We start from the raw sequence: 16,496 nt of genomic DNA on the forward strand, positions 1-16,496 counted from the left end.
TGTGTGTGTGTGTGTGTGTGTGTGTGTGTGTGTGTGTGTGTGTGTGTTTTTGTGGGTGTGATAGCATGGCTGACTGACTGGCCCACTGAGGTTGGTAGAGATGAACGAAAGGTCAGGAGATGTCAGGCGGAGCTGATAAAAAAAACACACACACCACACAGAGTCTATCTCAACCCTGTGGCTGAATATGGATCAGAGATTCTGGCAGTGCTTATGAGCATGAAATCAAATGAGGCACTTTTATGATCGGGTCGGATCCTGTCTTGTGCAAATCATTCTTTGTGTTAACGGGAAGGTTTCCATAAATTGTTGGCAGCCTGAAGGAGGACATAAGAGGCCGTTTCCACAGTAACGGTGCTTTGATTTGCCAGATTGTGACAGTGTGTGGCTGAACAAATCTCCTAAATGATGTTTGTTCGAGGCCTTTACAGGATAGAGGTGTCAATAAGGAGCCAGCTGCAGACGCTGGAAATGACCACACTTCTTTAGTCATCATCTATTTACTGTGCTGATGAGAACAGCATAGGTGCAATACATTATTTTACTTTTTTTCCATCCCCACCTAGAGTCTATCCACTCTATTTCATCACACATATTTGAGTGTTGATTTGAGTGTACGTCTCTATAAAGTGGAGGACACAAGCCCAGCCTTGATTTTGAAAACATTCAGCGACAACCTTTTTTCCAGGACGACAAGACCTTTGATAACGATAGCTATAACATCAGCATAGAAGCCTACCATTTTTTTTTTAGAAATTAATAACAACAAAACAATCATTCACACATTGAAATTCCTAATTTGTAAAAGAGTATCCTCTTAACTGCCATAAATCGCTTTCTCGGATATGTATTTAGCTGTTTGACCTGTTGTACCACAGGTAGCATTAGCAGCATCTATTTCAGTAATGTTATGTCTCTGCCAATATGGTTGCCTAATGCTATGTTGCTGCCAGTATTGTAAGCTAACATTATGTCTCTGCCAGTATCTATTGTTGACTAATGTTGTGTTTCTGCCAATAAGCTAATGTCAAGTCTCTGCTAGTAATGTTAGCTTACCTAATATCTCTGCCATTATTTAATGTGAACTAGTTTTGTTTCTCTGCCAGTAATGCTTGCTAATGGATTGCCATTGCTAGTATTGTTAGCTTAAGTTATATCTCTGCCAAAACAGTTAGCTAATGTTAGGTTTCTGCCAGTATTATAAGCTAATGTTATATACTTGTCAATTGTGTTAGCTAATGTTAGGTTTCTGCCTCGATTTTTAGCTAACATTATGTCTTTGCCAGTATTTAATGTTAGTTAATGTTATGTTTCTGCCAGCATTATGTTTCTCTATTGTTAGCTATACAGGTTCTTGGATGGAACATTTTTATTAACGATTTACAAACTAAATGCAACCACACTTCCACTAAAATTAGACAAGAAGCAGCAACAAAACCACGGGGACCAACTACGAAAATGTTATTTTTTATCAAAGACCAGAAGATCAAAATCCGGAGCCAAAATGAACACTGGGCAAGATACGTATATGACTACAATTACCACAAAGAACGTTCAGAAATCACCAGGAGAGACAGACAATGGAGACAAATGAATGACCAAATAAATGAACAGATAGAGAAATGGATGAAGGGATTGGTGGATAGCCAAAGGAGAGAATGAGGAATATTTACACTCTAAATAACAGAGGCTCTGATAAGCCACATTGCTACAGTTTGCAATATTTCTAAAGATTGCAACATCTTTCTCTGCTCACAGAGGATGCCATTCTGATATTATGTAATGACGAATGCGAATAGCTTTCGAAAGCCAGTCCTCTGATCTCATCTCCAATTTAGAATTCATGTAACGCTAAAATAAAAGTGACCTGTTTAATAAAGCACTAAATGGGTGACAATACAAATGGGAAATGTCATGTGCCCACTACATTAACATCTGTGTCTGATATTGGCGTCATATAGGGAACATGGAACGATTCAGTGAATGAGACAAAGGTAAGATAGATAGACAGAATGTATGTGAATAAATAAATAGTTGGATTACTTTGTCATTCTTTGCTCGGCTTGATTTTGATTCCACACAAGGAATTCGGGATCGTACCTATCGAGGGGGGACAGGCAGAGAGAAACAAGAGAGAGGTATTTGTTGGCTGTCTGGCAACAAATTATTCAATAATAGTCATATAGTGATGAGTAGTAAATAGAAATCAATATGTAGCCACTAGACTCGTCTTTGTCTCTCAACATCTGGTTATCAGGCAATGGTGGAGAAGGTGGGCAGGGTGAAGGGCATGCACTTAGAGCAGGTGATGGGGAGATGGTGGATATGTTGGGTAAAGAGAGGGTCTTAGGATAAAAAATTAAATGAAAAAACGCCGAGTACCGCCTTGATCTGTCCATATTCACACACCAAAGTGTTTAGGTTATGGCTGGTGCTGCATAGTGGAGCATTTTCAAAATACTAAATTGCAGAGGTAATTATCAGAGTACTTTCAGGCAGCAAGCAGAAAATCTGATTTACTGTAGGTTTCAAACGATCAGGTTTACCTGCACAGGCCCTACTTGAACCTCCTTGTTAAACCTAGGGGAACACATCAAGTTATTACAAGGTTGGCCCGTTAGTCAACCCAGCTGTTGGATATAGATGACAAAATCCTTCATGTGTAATTTATTTTCCTTTGTGTGATTGAAAGTGATTGAAAGCTTTATCTCAGAAAAGCAGGATTTGTACCAGCAAAGCTAAATGGTGAGTAAATGACAAGCTTACCTGCTAAGCCTGTTATGTGATGGTTAAATTTAAACATACAAAATATCTAAATATATCATTTTAGCTACTTTTTCACACATTAACTGAGTGGTGGCAAATGATGAATAAATGGTTGCTCAACTGAAATTCATCTGTCATACACATTCATTCGACGATTTCTTCTTTTATCATAGATTTCTTCTTTATTATTTTTTTATCATTAAGTAAAATAATAGTTTTTATTTTTCTTGTTGTCAACAAATCCCAAGAAAAGACCAAAACCAACAATGAATTGATCCTATTAACAGGATTTCTTTTATAGCCAAAACCCGATAGGCCAATATCTTATTATCCTGTGCCATAGACCTCTTATGGGCTCTGTGGTTTATCTCAATCCAGCATACACCGTCCTGGTGCTGTCAATACCCACTAAATGTGGATAAATCCGCAGCTGAAAGTAGTCCCCAACATATCCACTAGTACCTTTGAGTAACATTGGCTGAAAACTAAAGTGGCCAGCTGTTTCAGGAAATAACTCAGCCTTTAAAAAAGAAAGAAAAAAACATATTAAATATGTCTTCAGTAGGAACAAATAGGCTTGGGGCTAAGGGGCCACAGGGAAGCCAGAAAGTATTTAGAGATGGACTAACATATTGTTGGTTTTGGTCTCTTTGTTTACACAAATATGAGATAATACATCATAGCTTGCAGCACAGCGAGCTTGTGAACAGTCAAATTTGACAACTGCAGGATCAGAGTGCCACTGTATATTTATAATCTCGGCGGACCCTCCCTTTAACGCAATGTGGACTCAAGTATAGCACCTACTTATTCATACAGTGCAAGCACTGACTGTGTGTTGTGAAGGTAAAGCACAATGCCATGCATCACAAGGCAGTCCTTTGAATGTAGCAGTGCAGATGTGTGGATGCTGGAAGCTAGACAACAATGATGCCGGAGCTCAAGGCGATGCGGGGTGCAATGTGCACAGAGAAAGAAACACTTGGACAATGGGTGGAGAAAAGAGCAATGGCAACAGAAGTCGCCAATCCCAGCTACACAGGAAGATGTGCATGTGCTTCCAAATGTTCAGCAAAAAGTGACTTCCTCATTAGAAATAGTACATTTAAACAAAAAAGATATATCTACATATCTTCTGCCTACACCTGACCCGAAATGTCACAAAGGGAGACACTCCAACTTTAATTAGGCCACTTCCATCTGTGACACTACGTCTGTGCAGTCATTAGTCCGAAAGATGAGGCTAAGAACGAAGAATCCAAGACACAATTGGAATAGTATTTCAAACTTGATTGTAATGATAAAAAAAACCAGCTGTTACGGTGGCTCTGTATGTCTCTCTCTTACTCTTGTCTTGTCGGTCTGTCACTGGCTCTCTCTCTCCCTCAGTTTAATGCATCCACGCTTGGACACAGAGCTCTCTTGGCCTGAATTCAGACTTCATGCACTTCCCTTATTAACTCTGTCTACCTACTGCACAGAATGTGATTGATTGTCACTGATGGAGCAGCACTCCACTCCTAATAGCAGGAGCAAACTTCTAAATTGGACCGAGAGGTGTGTGCAGGCATTGTTAGGGCAGCGTGAACGAGCCCGCCGACACCAAGCAAACTAGAGAGGACAGTGAAAGATGTGGCGTGATGTGTGCCTCATACTAAAGCCCAGATTCAACCAGCCTTTTACTGCACTGGACCGTCAGATCCTGACCAGTAAATTACCTGTTGAGGTGCTTCAAACTGTTTGGTGTCACTTGGAAACGTTGACACACTTATGAAGATTTCAATCAAACTCTTTTTTTTTTTTCACCGTTACAGCTTAATGTCTCCATGTTTTTGACATTATTTACACTCTCTTGCATAGTTATGTTTAATTTGGTGAATCTGGCCCCCAGTGAGTTCAGTGGAAAGGGAAAAGATAAAGCGGAACAAAGGGCTTCATCGACAAGCCAGAGCTGATTTGACATAAATATGTCTTGCTTCTCCTCACCTTGGGTCCTTCTGGATACTGTCCACTGACGGAGAGCGGCCCAAGGTGGCCTCGGGGGGCAGGGTGGGGCCCGATTTGCTGTAAGGCGACTCAGTGGACGGGCAGAACTGCAGAGTGCGGTACGGGTTGGAGAAGTCGGTCGCACCGCCTCCCGCGGCGAAGCTGCCTCTCTGAAAGGTGCCCGTGGCGCTCTGGCTTCCTGTTCGCTGCAAGGGGATTGGGTCGACACCGGGGGAGGGCGGGGCTAAAGCAGGGAGAGGAGAGTAGGGACAGAACAGATAGTTGAGGACCTCTTGGTACAATTGGTTCACCACTGGGTGTGATGTAGCGGAGGAAGGGGCGGGGTTGAAGGGGGAAGAAGAAAATCGGAACCGAACACGAGGATGCACGAACACAAGGACGCGGTGAGAATAAAAGCAACAAACACCGGCACCAATGGAACAAAACAGCAGAGAGGGAGGAAGCAAAAAATACAAAAATAATAAAACACTCATGCTTATAAACATGGAAAACTGCAGTGACAACTTACAACTCAACAGGTGGTGTAACGTCAGATGACAAGGTGAACTCATCGAATTATGTTATTTTTCAATGTAATCTTTTAAAAAACAGACAAAAGCAGTCAAATCAAACAAACATGCAAAATGAATAAATAAATACATAAATAAATAATCACAGGAAAAACTGTTGGTGATTAAAATTAAAAGAATTCCTCAAAATCACAGCCAGAATACCGGGTAAGTAAGTCTCAGGTCTTTGAACTCAAGTCCCAAGTCAAGACAAGGAAGTCCACGGCCCACATTCAGAGTTTCGATTCCTAAACATTCCTAAACTTCGCCAAATGTAATGCCATTTGGCGTCGCCGTAATTTTCGACTTGCATGTTTTGCAAACTGCAATTTCTTTTTTGCTGACTGACGCATAATTTCTGTACGGCAACAAAAAATGATCTTTAGTTCTTAATATTTCTGTCCTGCAACTTGGTTGGAGTTTGTTGGATTGGATCAAACAAAGTGGATCTTGGGAGTTAAGTGTGAAGGGAAATGAGTTGATTCATGGCACACTTTTTAAATAACACTTTTTAATACTTTTTAATCTTGGGGCTTGGGGGAAGGCATCAAGTATTCTCCAGTCAAAAGGCTCAAGTTACAAGTTACAAGTTATTGGTGTTGAAGTCCAAGTCGCGTTGCATGTCTAATGTCATCAAACGTGTGACTCAAGTCTGAATCGAGTCAAACATTTCATGTGTCACACTAAAGTCACGTGACCCAGTTCCACCTCTGAAGCATTTCTTTGAAGCTCTTATATCAGTATGTATTCTGCTTCAGCTGCTAATACCAACTTTATTTAATTGAATTACAAAAAACTCATTGACACACAGTGGGTTTGGTGTGACACCGGCTCGCTCTGAGGGAGGTTAGTTGGGTCAGTCTGTGTATGTGTGTGTGTGTGTGTGCATCTGTGTGTGTATAACTACATAACTGCAGGGGCCTTGACGAGGCCTGAGGAAGTCCACCTGTGATGTGAAGTCGGGTGTAAAGTGTTTGTCTGCTTGTTCCCAACTCTGTTCTTTATCTTGAAAACTTTCTGAATTGCCCTTGAAACACATAGTCAGGCTTCAACAGCTACTTTGTGTTGCACAGAAAAAAGAAGGAAGGAAACAGCATTTGACGATCAGAGTGCTGCTGTCGTGACTTACATTCACTGACACAAAGCCGGAGATGATGATTGAGTTATTTTGGCGCATCAAAGTGACCTACCAGTGTGTGTGTGTGTGTGTGTGTGTGTGTGTGTGTGTGTGTGTTTTAATTAATAAATTCAATCTCTCTCTTTTGGAACAACCTCGTGAAAAAAGTAGATTATATTTCATATCTCTGTGTGTATTTTCTCTTTTCAGCAACATACACCGTTCGGGCGACCGAAAACCGGCAGCACAGCGCCGACAACGTTTTGGGACACGGTCGATTTGCTTTGATTTCAAAGCGCCCAGGCTAACGCCCATGGGATTAATTGAGATTAATTTTCAGCCTTGAAACTAATTAGTTAACAGACTGTGACTGAGAGACAAATTGCCATTGAGACCCCAATTGGATTTGCCTACCTGATCGGGTAAATAGCGCTACATGATCAGATGGGACGAGGAAATCTCTCAGCCTTTAATGTAACAACATAGAACAACACTCATCTTTCTAAACCTTTTACTGTTCTACCTCTCAGTATGCTATACAGTATTCCTTTGAATCCATCACTTATTCAGTGTGTCATGTGACGTCTTCTTCTACTCTGACTAAATTTATAAGGTCCGGTGATTTACAGCACGCTGCAGTTATTTTTGATGTTGGACTATTTCAAGCTCTTTTTCATGTTTGTTAATACAGGTTCCTTCCCCTCTCCTGTTCCTTCTATCTCTTCTGTTCCACTTAATCTTTAGCTTCCCTTGAATGTTCCTTTCCATCAAATGTTTGCTTTCCGCTCAGACCCTCAGGCTCAGGCTCTCCAACGCCTCCTTTCTACTCCCTTGGCATTCTGGGACACAGTTTTGGGAGACTCTGTATTTGTACACAGTCCTTTACACCTTAAATAAATAACCCATGTCTTTATTTTCTTCAGCCGACCACGCCCCGACCCAGCTTACCTTGTCCTCTCAGGTTGGGCTTGGTGTAGACTCTGTCTTCGTAGATGGGGTCAATGTGGTGTTCGGGAGACTGCAGAGGTCGCAGCTCGGCACCCAGGTGAGTGTGCTGACTGCTGTAGGAGCCTCTGGAGCCTGGGGAGCACAGGCGATATGGAGGTTAGATGTACTGACGGATGAACGGATAGGTGGATGGATGATGGACGGATAACTTAGATTCTCTGGGGTTGGCAAGTTGATCACTGAGCCAAGCAAGTCAATATCGTCAGAGGAGAATATTCCTGCCAGGGGCCCCATCAAGTCCACAGGGCCCACTATAGAGCAGGGGTTTAATGCAAAGCTACTATGTGCATCTGTTTATACTGTGTGACAAAGTGACAAATGTGTAATAACACTTAAATAATACAGGCAATAGCTGTTGTCTCTTTTTAAAATAATCACTTTTAACCTGAGCAACTAAATAAAAGACTTTAAAATGACAGATTCACCTGTTGAAAAGACAAAAACAAAGCCAAACTCTGGCACTTTAAACTGTTTTTGTAAGGGTGCTCAGTGGAGACAATGAAACTTTTTCATTAATAATTCATCAGTGCATTTGCAATCCAATACATTTTAGATAAAATCTCAAGCCAATTTAATCAAATATTTGGTAATAACTTTTCTTTTGAATCCTTGTGCTCATGTTGATGATGAATACCAATTAGACATGAAAAGGAAAGTGAGTTTAAGTGACCTTAACTAACATGAACAAACATAACGGAACTGCCTCCCAAATGCCATGTTGGGCCCTGGAGACAACCCATCATAATGTCACGGACCCTATTGTATTAAAACAAATTTAAAAGCAATTCCAAGTTCAGGAATCCGATGAAAAAAAAGAAAAGTGACACAATCAATAAGTTTGTTTATTAGCTAACATGTGCACTTATGAAATGTTATTCTATAGCAGCTGACTGGGACCATCTACATATATATCAAATACATTTCACATAAACAATTCCCCCCCAAAATGTATATGTGATATTGCATATCTCTCAATCCACACAGTGGCTCAGTGGTAGAGCGGGTCGTTCTTCAATCAGAGGATTCCGGCTCCGCTAGTCCATGTCAATTTGTCCTAGGGCAAGACAGTTAAGCCCAAATTGCTCCCATAGGTGTGTGAATGTTGTATGTTGCAGGAGGCACCTTGCATGGTAGTCCCTGCACATGGGTGTGAATAGGTGAAGGATGACATGTAGTGTTGAAGCGCTTTGAGTGGTCAGAAGACTAGAAAAGTGCTTTACAAGTAAAGTCCATTTAATCGTTTACTATTAAAAAAGTAATAATGAAGTTGACTTGACCTCTACCCGCCAGGCTCCCAGGCCTTTGCAGGGTTGCGTTGGCGTACAGCTCGTGGGAAATCTTGTAGCTCTCTCCTCCGATGTGATGCAGCATGCGCTTGGGCGATAGGGTGGCGTAGCTGCCCACCACTGAGCTGAGCTGGTGGATGGGCGACGAGGTGTGGTTCCCCCCTGGGGAGGCTGCCATGGGGAGGGGGGAGGAAGAGCCAGCGGCGCCCGATGCTACCATGTTGATGGGCGATGAGGTGCTGCAGGGGGAGGGAATGGAACAGTTTCAGAACTACGGGTTTCCAGGGAGGCACTAATTAATGATTCTATTGAGCTGCATTATGGGAAATGTACAATCCAGCTTTTTTGGAGCTTGACCCATATTATCTGAAAGCCTTTGATTTTGACCATTCTTTTTTTAAATTTCTCTCTTGTATGTTTCTTTACTTTACCAAAGTGCAATGTTAACTTGCTGAAGTGCTTTTTGAACAAACAGTTGTCCCCTTTTGTTTTCCCCTTAAGAAGCTTTAAGGTTGTTAAATCATCTTCAGGAGCGAATATAGTCCAAAAAACAAACACTGACATCGGACAGCGGACGTGTTTCTCTCCACACTACTACGGTACATGGTGCACACGTACAGACTGTGGGGTCACAGGCAGATGAATAATAGATGAAGGAACTATAAATAGGACTTTATTCCACACTGACATCATCATATACATTCTATATCAGCGTGTTCCAGCTCTTTAGTAAAATATTCAAACCTGTCTTTATGGCTGCAAAACTCAAAAACATTTATTTTATACACGTTACCCCCAAATTCAGCCTGACACGCAATGTCAGACGTATGTCCAAGATAATTCAAAATAAAGTTCTGTCCGTTTTGATCGATATTCGATCGAAGCGAGCGAAGCAGCATGATCGAAGCGAGCGAAGCAGCATGAGCTTGTCACGACTGGACAAGCAGCAATCTGATACTTCCATATGGATTCAACACTGTCTGTCTTTTTTAATGTAAGAAGAAACCAGAAGAAGCCATTTTTATTGTCATATACATACACGAAATTTGCCTTCTGCATTTGACCCATCCCTGTATATAGGGAGCAGTGGGCTGCCAATGACAGGCACCCGGGGAGCGCGGGGTTCAGTGTCTAACTCAGGGACACTATGACACATCCCAGTCGAGGATCGAACCATTGACCCTGCGGTTACCAGACAACCCTCTTAACCCAGTGAGCCACGGTCGTCCCAATATGTAAATATTGTGCTTCAGGAGATTCATCAAAGATTTATTGGGTGTAGGTTGCGCACTAAACCCCCCCCATTCAATGCAACGAGCTCCGTCGACCAGTACGTTTAGTGCCTTTAATTGACTGACTTGAGGCAGACCCATTAGAGAAACGGCATTTTTCTGAAAGATTTCCAAGTTGCCGTGCAGTAATGTGTGAGCCCAACGCATTCAGTCAGGCACTAGAAAAGTGTAGAGGGACAGAAATCTGTTGGAATCTGACTATATGGCTTCGACATGTGCTGTGGAACAAAGAGTCAGGCCTTGTCTTTTGCAAGCAAAGGTTTCATCCTGATTGTAGTTTGAGCACCAAACCCCAACTCTGAAGAAATTCACATTAGGGTGTGAGTTTCCTCCGCCCAAAAAACTATATGTTCCTGAAGTTACCTGAAAGCAGCGCTGCAATCTAATTGGCCGAGGGCCAAGACACCCCAGGACCCCTGTGGTTCAGCCACCTTTCTACAAAACAACCAGCAACCCCCACCTCAACGTTTTTTCCCTTCGACCTCCGTCGAGCTAGGGAGCACACCAACGTTGTTTCCCTTTTTAACCAAAACCTAGGTTTAACAGTTTATATTCGCTGGCCGAATTCACCAAACTATCTATTTTATCTTTGTTTGTATCCACGAAGCCGCGCTTGCCTGAGCCCACCGAAGCTCAGAAGAACCCCTCAGAAGAACCCCCCTCAATCACCACGATTGCATCGTACCGTCAGGTGAAATAGATTCTGGGCAGAGTTAGAGAGTTTCATTTGTGTTTATTTTATCTTGTTTGTGTGCTTAAAGTACTATTCATTTTTATAACGTGGTATACGCTTTATGATCACCGACACTGGCGATCCCTGAAATTGCTAGTGTTGTGTAGAAGTTACCGTGTATTCTATGCTACCGTGATTTGTGTCGAGACAGCTGCAGTGAGGTCGAAGTTGCTTCTCATCAGTTCAGGAGGTCAGAACCGCCGGCTGAGACAAAGAGTCACGGTTCTTGCTCCCCTGGCTGAGAGAGCAATCTTCCGTACTCCAGCGCGACGCAGAGGATCTTAATCTCTTGTTTTATTTCATTTTGTTTTGTTCCTTTCCCTTCTCTTTTACTAACACACACACACACACACACACATATAGCTTTGAGCTAATGTAGCTACGTGCTAAACGGCTACCGGCACGTATAGATGCCGGGTCTCCTGTTGGCTATCCGCCATTTTGAGTCTCGCGCATGAGAGACGTCCCAACTACGTCATGCGTCGCTGAACTGTTCCCTTGCTCCTCCCCCTACGCACACACACACACGCACACACACACACACTACATGTACACATGCACTCCTCCCCCCCCCCCGCCTCTTTTCCATAGTCTGTTGATTTTAGATAGCGTGCTCATGAATGTATAGTTGTTGTTAGTTTAGATATTAGTTGACTAGATCATTAGTATTAGAACGTAATAAACTGTTATATTTTAAAGAGCAGCTGTCTGTGATTACTTTGTGCATGTGTATTGTGATAATAGCTGTATATGTGGTCTGTGCTCGAACTTAAACCTTCACTTTCACTCTGAATGTGTAATAGTACTCAGACTATTGACATTGTGAGTGAACACTAATTATGAGACTTAGTTTATCGTTTGGTTATTGGTCCCTGTTCGCAGGGTGGTGCCCCGTTATTATTAATAATCATTAATAATTGTTACTGACATTAATAATTCTATTGATGTCAATAATTTAGTTTCTTAGATGCTGATAACCCAAACACGCTCCTTTACGTTCCCAACAAATCTATACAGACTCCAGACTTGTATTCTAGGTCTTTGCTTTAACCGTTTTAACCGTGTTCACACTATATTCAGACAAACATTTCACAATACAGCTGTTGCAATGCTTGATGCAGCGCTACAAAAAATTGTTTCAGCCCACGGAGGCATGACGAAGTACGATGTACAACTACCTAAGTATTAGCACTAACCTGACTAATACAAACAGGGCATTGTTGTTGTGAGACAGACTGCTTTTCAAAGCCAGAAATCTCAGCACTGGGTGAAGTAATCGTTATTGATCAGTAGACACAGGCCTTTGTGCTTTGGGACCAGCAAAAGCCTCACAAGCTCATTAATGAGCCCCTTTTTAAATCAAGTGGCCGGGCGGACGTTTAACCAACCTGTAGGACCTGGCGAGTCGACCGGGCGACTGCTTGGGCGAGGACACCCTCTGTAGCGTGGCATAGCTGGGCATGTCGGAGGAGGCCGATCCCAGGCGCTGCAGCTTGGTAGGGGATCCCACCGCCTGCAGAGGGGAGCTCACGCGCTGCAACAGAGGAGTTGTGCTTCATTAAAAGAGGAACGTCACTCACTTTAAATATTCATCCACTCTTCTTGTTCGTATCATTCTTTTACAGAGAGATGAACTCCCCCGGAGCTGGATAAAACCGGAGAGGGGAGACTCTAATCTGCGATAAAATCCTGATGAAGAGGAGTCATCAGACCAAACATGAAGGGATGACTCCGATCTTTTTACAACCAAATGAACATGTAGTCTGGAGCGTGGTCAACATGTGCTGCAGAGAGGATGCTGAGGACTCAGAGGAATGGTGCAGGTGAATCTGTTTAGATTCATTCAAAGAAAAGATTTACACGGTGTTCTTCGAAACCTCTAAACTCGGAGTCTGGAATGAAGCGCAGTGCAGCGGGAGAAGCAATGAAATAGTAAATCATAGCCTAAGAGGGCAAAATATAAAACCGGTCTGGTGTCTGATCTCAGAAACCCATTCTACTAATTGCGGGAAAGATGCAGGATGAGCTATTTCTTCACTTGCTACCTAGAGAGCGGTAATGTCGAATAGATGAAGAGTCGGCACGGTTTGGCTACCACTGCAGTAAACACTGACGTACCATGTGTTTGTAGTAGTAAAAAGCATGCATCTGCCACCAGTTTAAGTCAGTGTGATCTTCTGCCAATCAAGACTATGTGTGAGGAAGAGTTCACTCTGTGAGATAAGCATGACATTATCTTACAGTATTTGTTAAGTGGTTTACAGATTCTTACATCTGCCAGCAAAGCACAAAAGAGTTAGCCATAACCGCTTTGCTGCAGTTTTTGTAGTCTGGGACTCGCATGTACTGTAAGATAATGATGGATCTAAATGACAAGTCTGGGAGACAAACGAAGAAAAAAGGTTTCTTAACGGAAACTGTTAGGCTAATAAATGGTAACTGTCCCCGGGTTCGAAAGGTGGCTCTGAAAATCTCGTAGCTTGCTTGTTTGCAGAGGAGGGCACCTGTCTGGTTAGATTCACCGCTCATGTTCTCAGAATTGTACATCATTTCATCCATTAAAGGGTTATGGAAAGTTAATAAAGCTTGCTCAGTCCCTGGCTGCACACAGTTTATTCAAGAAATGTATTTGTACAATTGATGCCTGTCCAAAAACCACAAAAGTTGTTTCACTCAATGTGAAGTAGATCAAAATTTGGCTGTCAAACCTTTAAAATGGATTCCAGGGGTGATCCAGCGTAACACATGTGCTACATATGTGTCAAACCACAACAGTATGCTTTAATAACAATACACTTTGTCCACTACTCCTTTGTAGCTCTGAATGTCAAACTTTACAGAGCCACCTTTCAAACCTTTCAAAATCTTCAGTAAAAATGTATAAGGAATAATAGCAATAAAACAGGCCCATAGTAACACTAAAACTCCTTGGTTCCACTTTGTTGTAGCACGGTGATGCGATGAGGAGTGAGGAGTGGAGAAAACATCCTCAAGACAACAGGAGCATCACAGTAATCTCTTCAGGGATTTCGTACCTGAGCAGGCAAAGTGGCGCAGGAGTAATACATGGGGGGTCCGGCAGGTGCAGATATGATGTCAGCGGGCATGTGGAAGGCGCTGCCATGGGCCAGCTGGGCAAACGAGTCTCTCTGGGACTGGGAGGCAGAGTCGGTTCCCGCAAAGTGGGCAGCCACACGGTTGGATGTCACCTGGAGAGGGCGAGAGAGATGAGAGAGGGGATGAAAAGAGGCAAGAGGTGGGGGGGGGGGGAGTGGTGGACAAAGAAAGTACGAAGGAATGTGTGTGAGAAGTGAGTAGAGCAGAAGACAGAGGCATGAAGAAGAGGAGAGAGGGTGAGTAGCCAGAAGAAGGAAATGAAGGAGGGAGGGAGATAACATTTTAAATGGACACAAAATAAACAAAGGAGAGAAGGTGTTAAGTAATTGTAAAAAGGTGTACCTGGTTGTAGCTGTGAACAGCCCCTCCGACCTGCCCGCATCGGCCCGAGGTCGGTTCCCCAAGCGCCATCCCTTGGTTACTATGGTAACCAGCTGCTGTATAGGCATCCTGGTGGTTGAGCTGCAAAGCGCTTTGGGACAGAAGTCCTTGTCCTGATGGAAGGAGAGAAGGACAAGGAAGGGAAAGGTTCATAAAGTATTAAAAGGACAAAGAGTGCCTGTGCACTGGAGAAATAATCCACAGCGAGACAACAAGCGTATCTTCTCTGTGACCTCAAGAGAGACGAGAGGAGCCGGGGTTCAGGGTGGGAGAGGTTTCACTTCTATCAAGCTGCTTTTATGTAACTTTTGATTCTGTAACAGTCCGTCTTTGTGTCAGGACTTATTCAGTTTGTGGCCTTGAAGGCGTTTTGTAACCCAGTTTACGTCCAATATGTTATACAATACATTTCTTTTTTTGATGACGGGAAGTGAATGAATGTGAGTACAACAGAGTTAACTGCCTCGGTTCGCAACAGACCTTGAAATGAAGAGAAGAGGAGAAGAAACAGTTGATGGAGAGATGAAATAGAATTGCCCTCTTTGAGACACCCATTTGCTTTTTACCCTCCGTGTATTTTTCAGCCTCTAGCCTCTCCACTCTCCTCCTCTCTTGCTCGGTGACCCTTGAATCTCACTCTGCACCTGAACTCCATTTTAAAAACTCACTCCTTCTCCGTCTACCTTTCTCACTCTCTCCGCCTCCATCACTTCCTCTATCGCTCTCCCATTACCGGATTTTCTCTTTCTCAACTCCATATTTTCTCTGCATAATTCAGAAGGAGGAGAATGAGGCCAATAGTACACAAGCTCTCTCATCGTCTGTATTAAAATAAAAACATTTCTCTTTTAAGAGCGTTATTTATGCCTTTACACGTAACTATAAATTGTTGTTTATTTAAAGACATTCATTTTATTTAAAAAATGTCAAACTATTCCTTTAAACCACCCATGTATCTTTACAGAACATTAAAGGTGTCTTTCTCTTTCTTTGAGCAGAGCAAATACCGATCCCTTACTCATTACACATCTTCTACACTTTATGTCATCTTTTGGGAAAATGAAAGTGTGAGAATCGCTGATTCACCGCTGTGTAACACCTTCCAGTGGAGCTGTTATTTTAGTACCACAACTCTTGCTCTGTTACTTCCACATTCATCCCAAATCAGAGATCCATCGGCCTGCACCTACGGTGAGCTGCACCAGCTGGTCAGCCATCACATCAGTCAGGCAGTCAATGGTAACGTCTCACTGAATGACTCAAATTAACTCTTTGTCTTATTTCACATGTCTTATTTGCCTCAGCCACCGTGTGAGAGTGGATGTCATCTCTTTTCTCTGGGTGCATTATGTCAGCTTGTAATAATGTAATGTCATAGTTGACACTGTTGATTGGCACCAAATATACACACATATACATCAACGGCTTTAATTACAGAAATAAAACTCATTTTTACCCAAAATGTTGCTGAAAACTTTACTGCACTATATCAGCTCCAGCTAGACCTAAAGTGCTGGCGCTCAGTATTCGTACTCTCAAAGTCCCTTTAATCTCCACTGATGTCACTTTTTTTTTTGTTGCGAGCAGTCTAAGAATGAAAGCGAGAGCGCCGCGCGAGACGAGCTGCAACTTTGCTTGTTTTTGTGATGGTTAAACCGGAGAAGAATGCGCAATCGTAGTGTGCTGGCGGTCAATATCAACAGCATGGCAGGGACAGAAGTCAGCAGCCACCGGCGAACGGAGTCACCGCCGATGAGCGCGTCGGAAAAACGAGGCTCGACCAAAGAGAAAACGTTGACTCAAAGTGCAGCGGATGGCTCCTGTAGGCAGTGTTGCTGGTGACTGTGCATTATTTACAAATGTGATATTAAGCTGGGTGTGTTTACTAGGTCAAGGCCTCCGTGTGCCATAGAGGCCCGTCTTGCGCGTGCAGAAACACGTGATGCAATGGAAGAATTTGTACTCCACGCCAGCTTCGGATGGATTCACACACTCGCGCACACAAACCCCGGCTGCGTGCACAAAGCCAGGGGATGTTTTCCGCAGGTTTTCTTTGCCACTTTAGGTGCGTTTCATGTGGGTAGCGGAGCCTTCAGGGAAGCGAAGGGGGCCTCATAAATACATTATCGCTCAGATGGCAAAAAAACCTGAAGGCTCCACTGAATCCATCTGAGGCAGAGAGAGGGAATGTGTGTGTGTGTGTGTGTGTGTGTGTGTGTGTGTGTGTGTGTGTGTGTGTGT

The 16,496-nt window shown here is 43.0% G+C and overlaps 1 protein-coding gene across 5 annotated transcripts in view; it reads right to left on the bottom strand.

Annotated features, from left to right (window-relative positions):
• The window catches only part of ctnnd2b (catenin (cadherin-associated protein), delta 2b), a 147,933-nt gene that overhangs the window by 45,991 nt on the left and 85,446 nt on the right, over window positions 1-16,496 (bottom strand). For 3 of the 5 annotated variants that reach the window (XM_031854782.1, XM_031854785.1, XM_031854788.1), the window contains 7 exons: window positions 14,217-14,368; window positions 13,793-13,966; window positions 12,146-12,291; window positions 8,724-8,971; window positions 7,387-7,518; window positions 4,753-4,996; window positions 2,044-2,100 (listed from right to left, as the gene is read on the bottom strand). In XM_031854782.1, coding sequence (XP_031710642.1) covers window positions 2,044-2,100; window positions 4,753-4,996; window positions 7,387-7,518; window positions 8,724-8,971; window positions 12,146-12,291; window positions 13,793-13,966; window positions 14,217-14,368 — 1,153 coding nt within the window. The remainder of the gene's footprint in view (window positions 1-2,043; window positions 2,101-4,752; window positions 4,997-7,386; window positions 7,519-8,723; window positions 8,972-12,145; window positions 12,292-13,792; window positions 13,967-14,216; window positions 14,369-16,496) is intronic. The other 2 variants (XM_031854786.1, XM_031854787.1) reach the window with 1 other exon arrangement.

This window comes from Anarrhichthys ocellatus, unplaced genomic scaffold, assembly GCF_004355925.1.
Source record: "Anarrhichthys ocellatus isolate YVR2014 unplaced genomic scaffold, GSC_Weel_1.0 scaffold15, whole genome shotgun sequence".
In the NCBI taxonomy this organism is placed as follows: Eukaryota; Metazoa; Chordata; class Actinopteri; order Perciformes; family Anarhichadidae; genus Anarrhichthys; species Anarrhichthys ocellatus.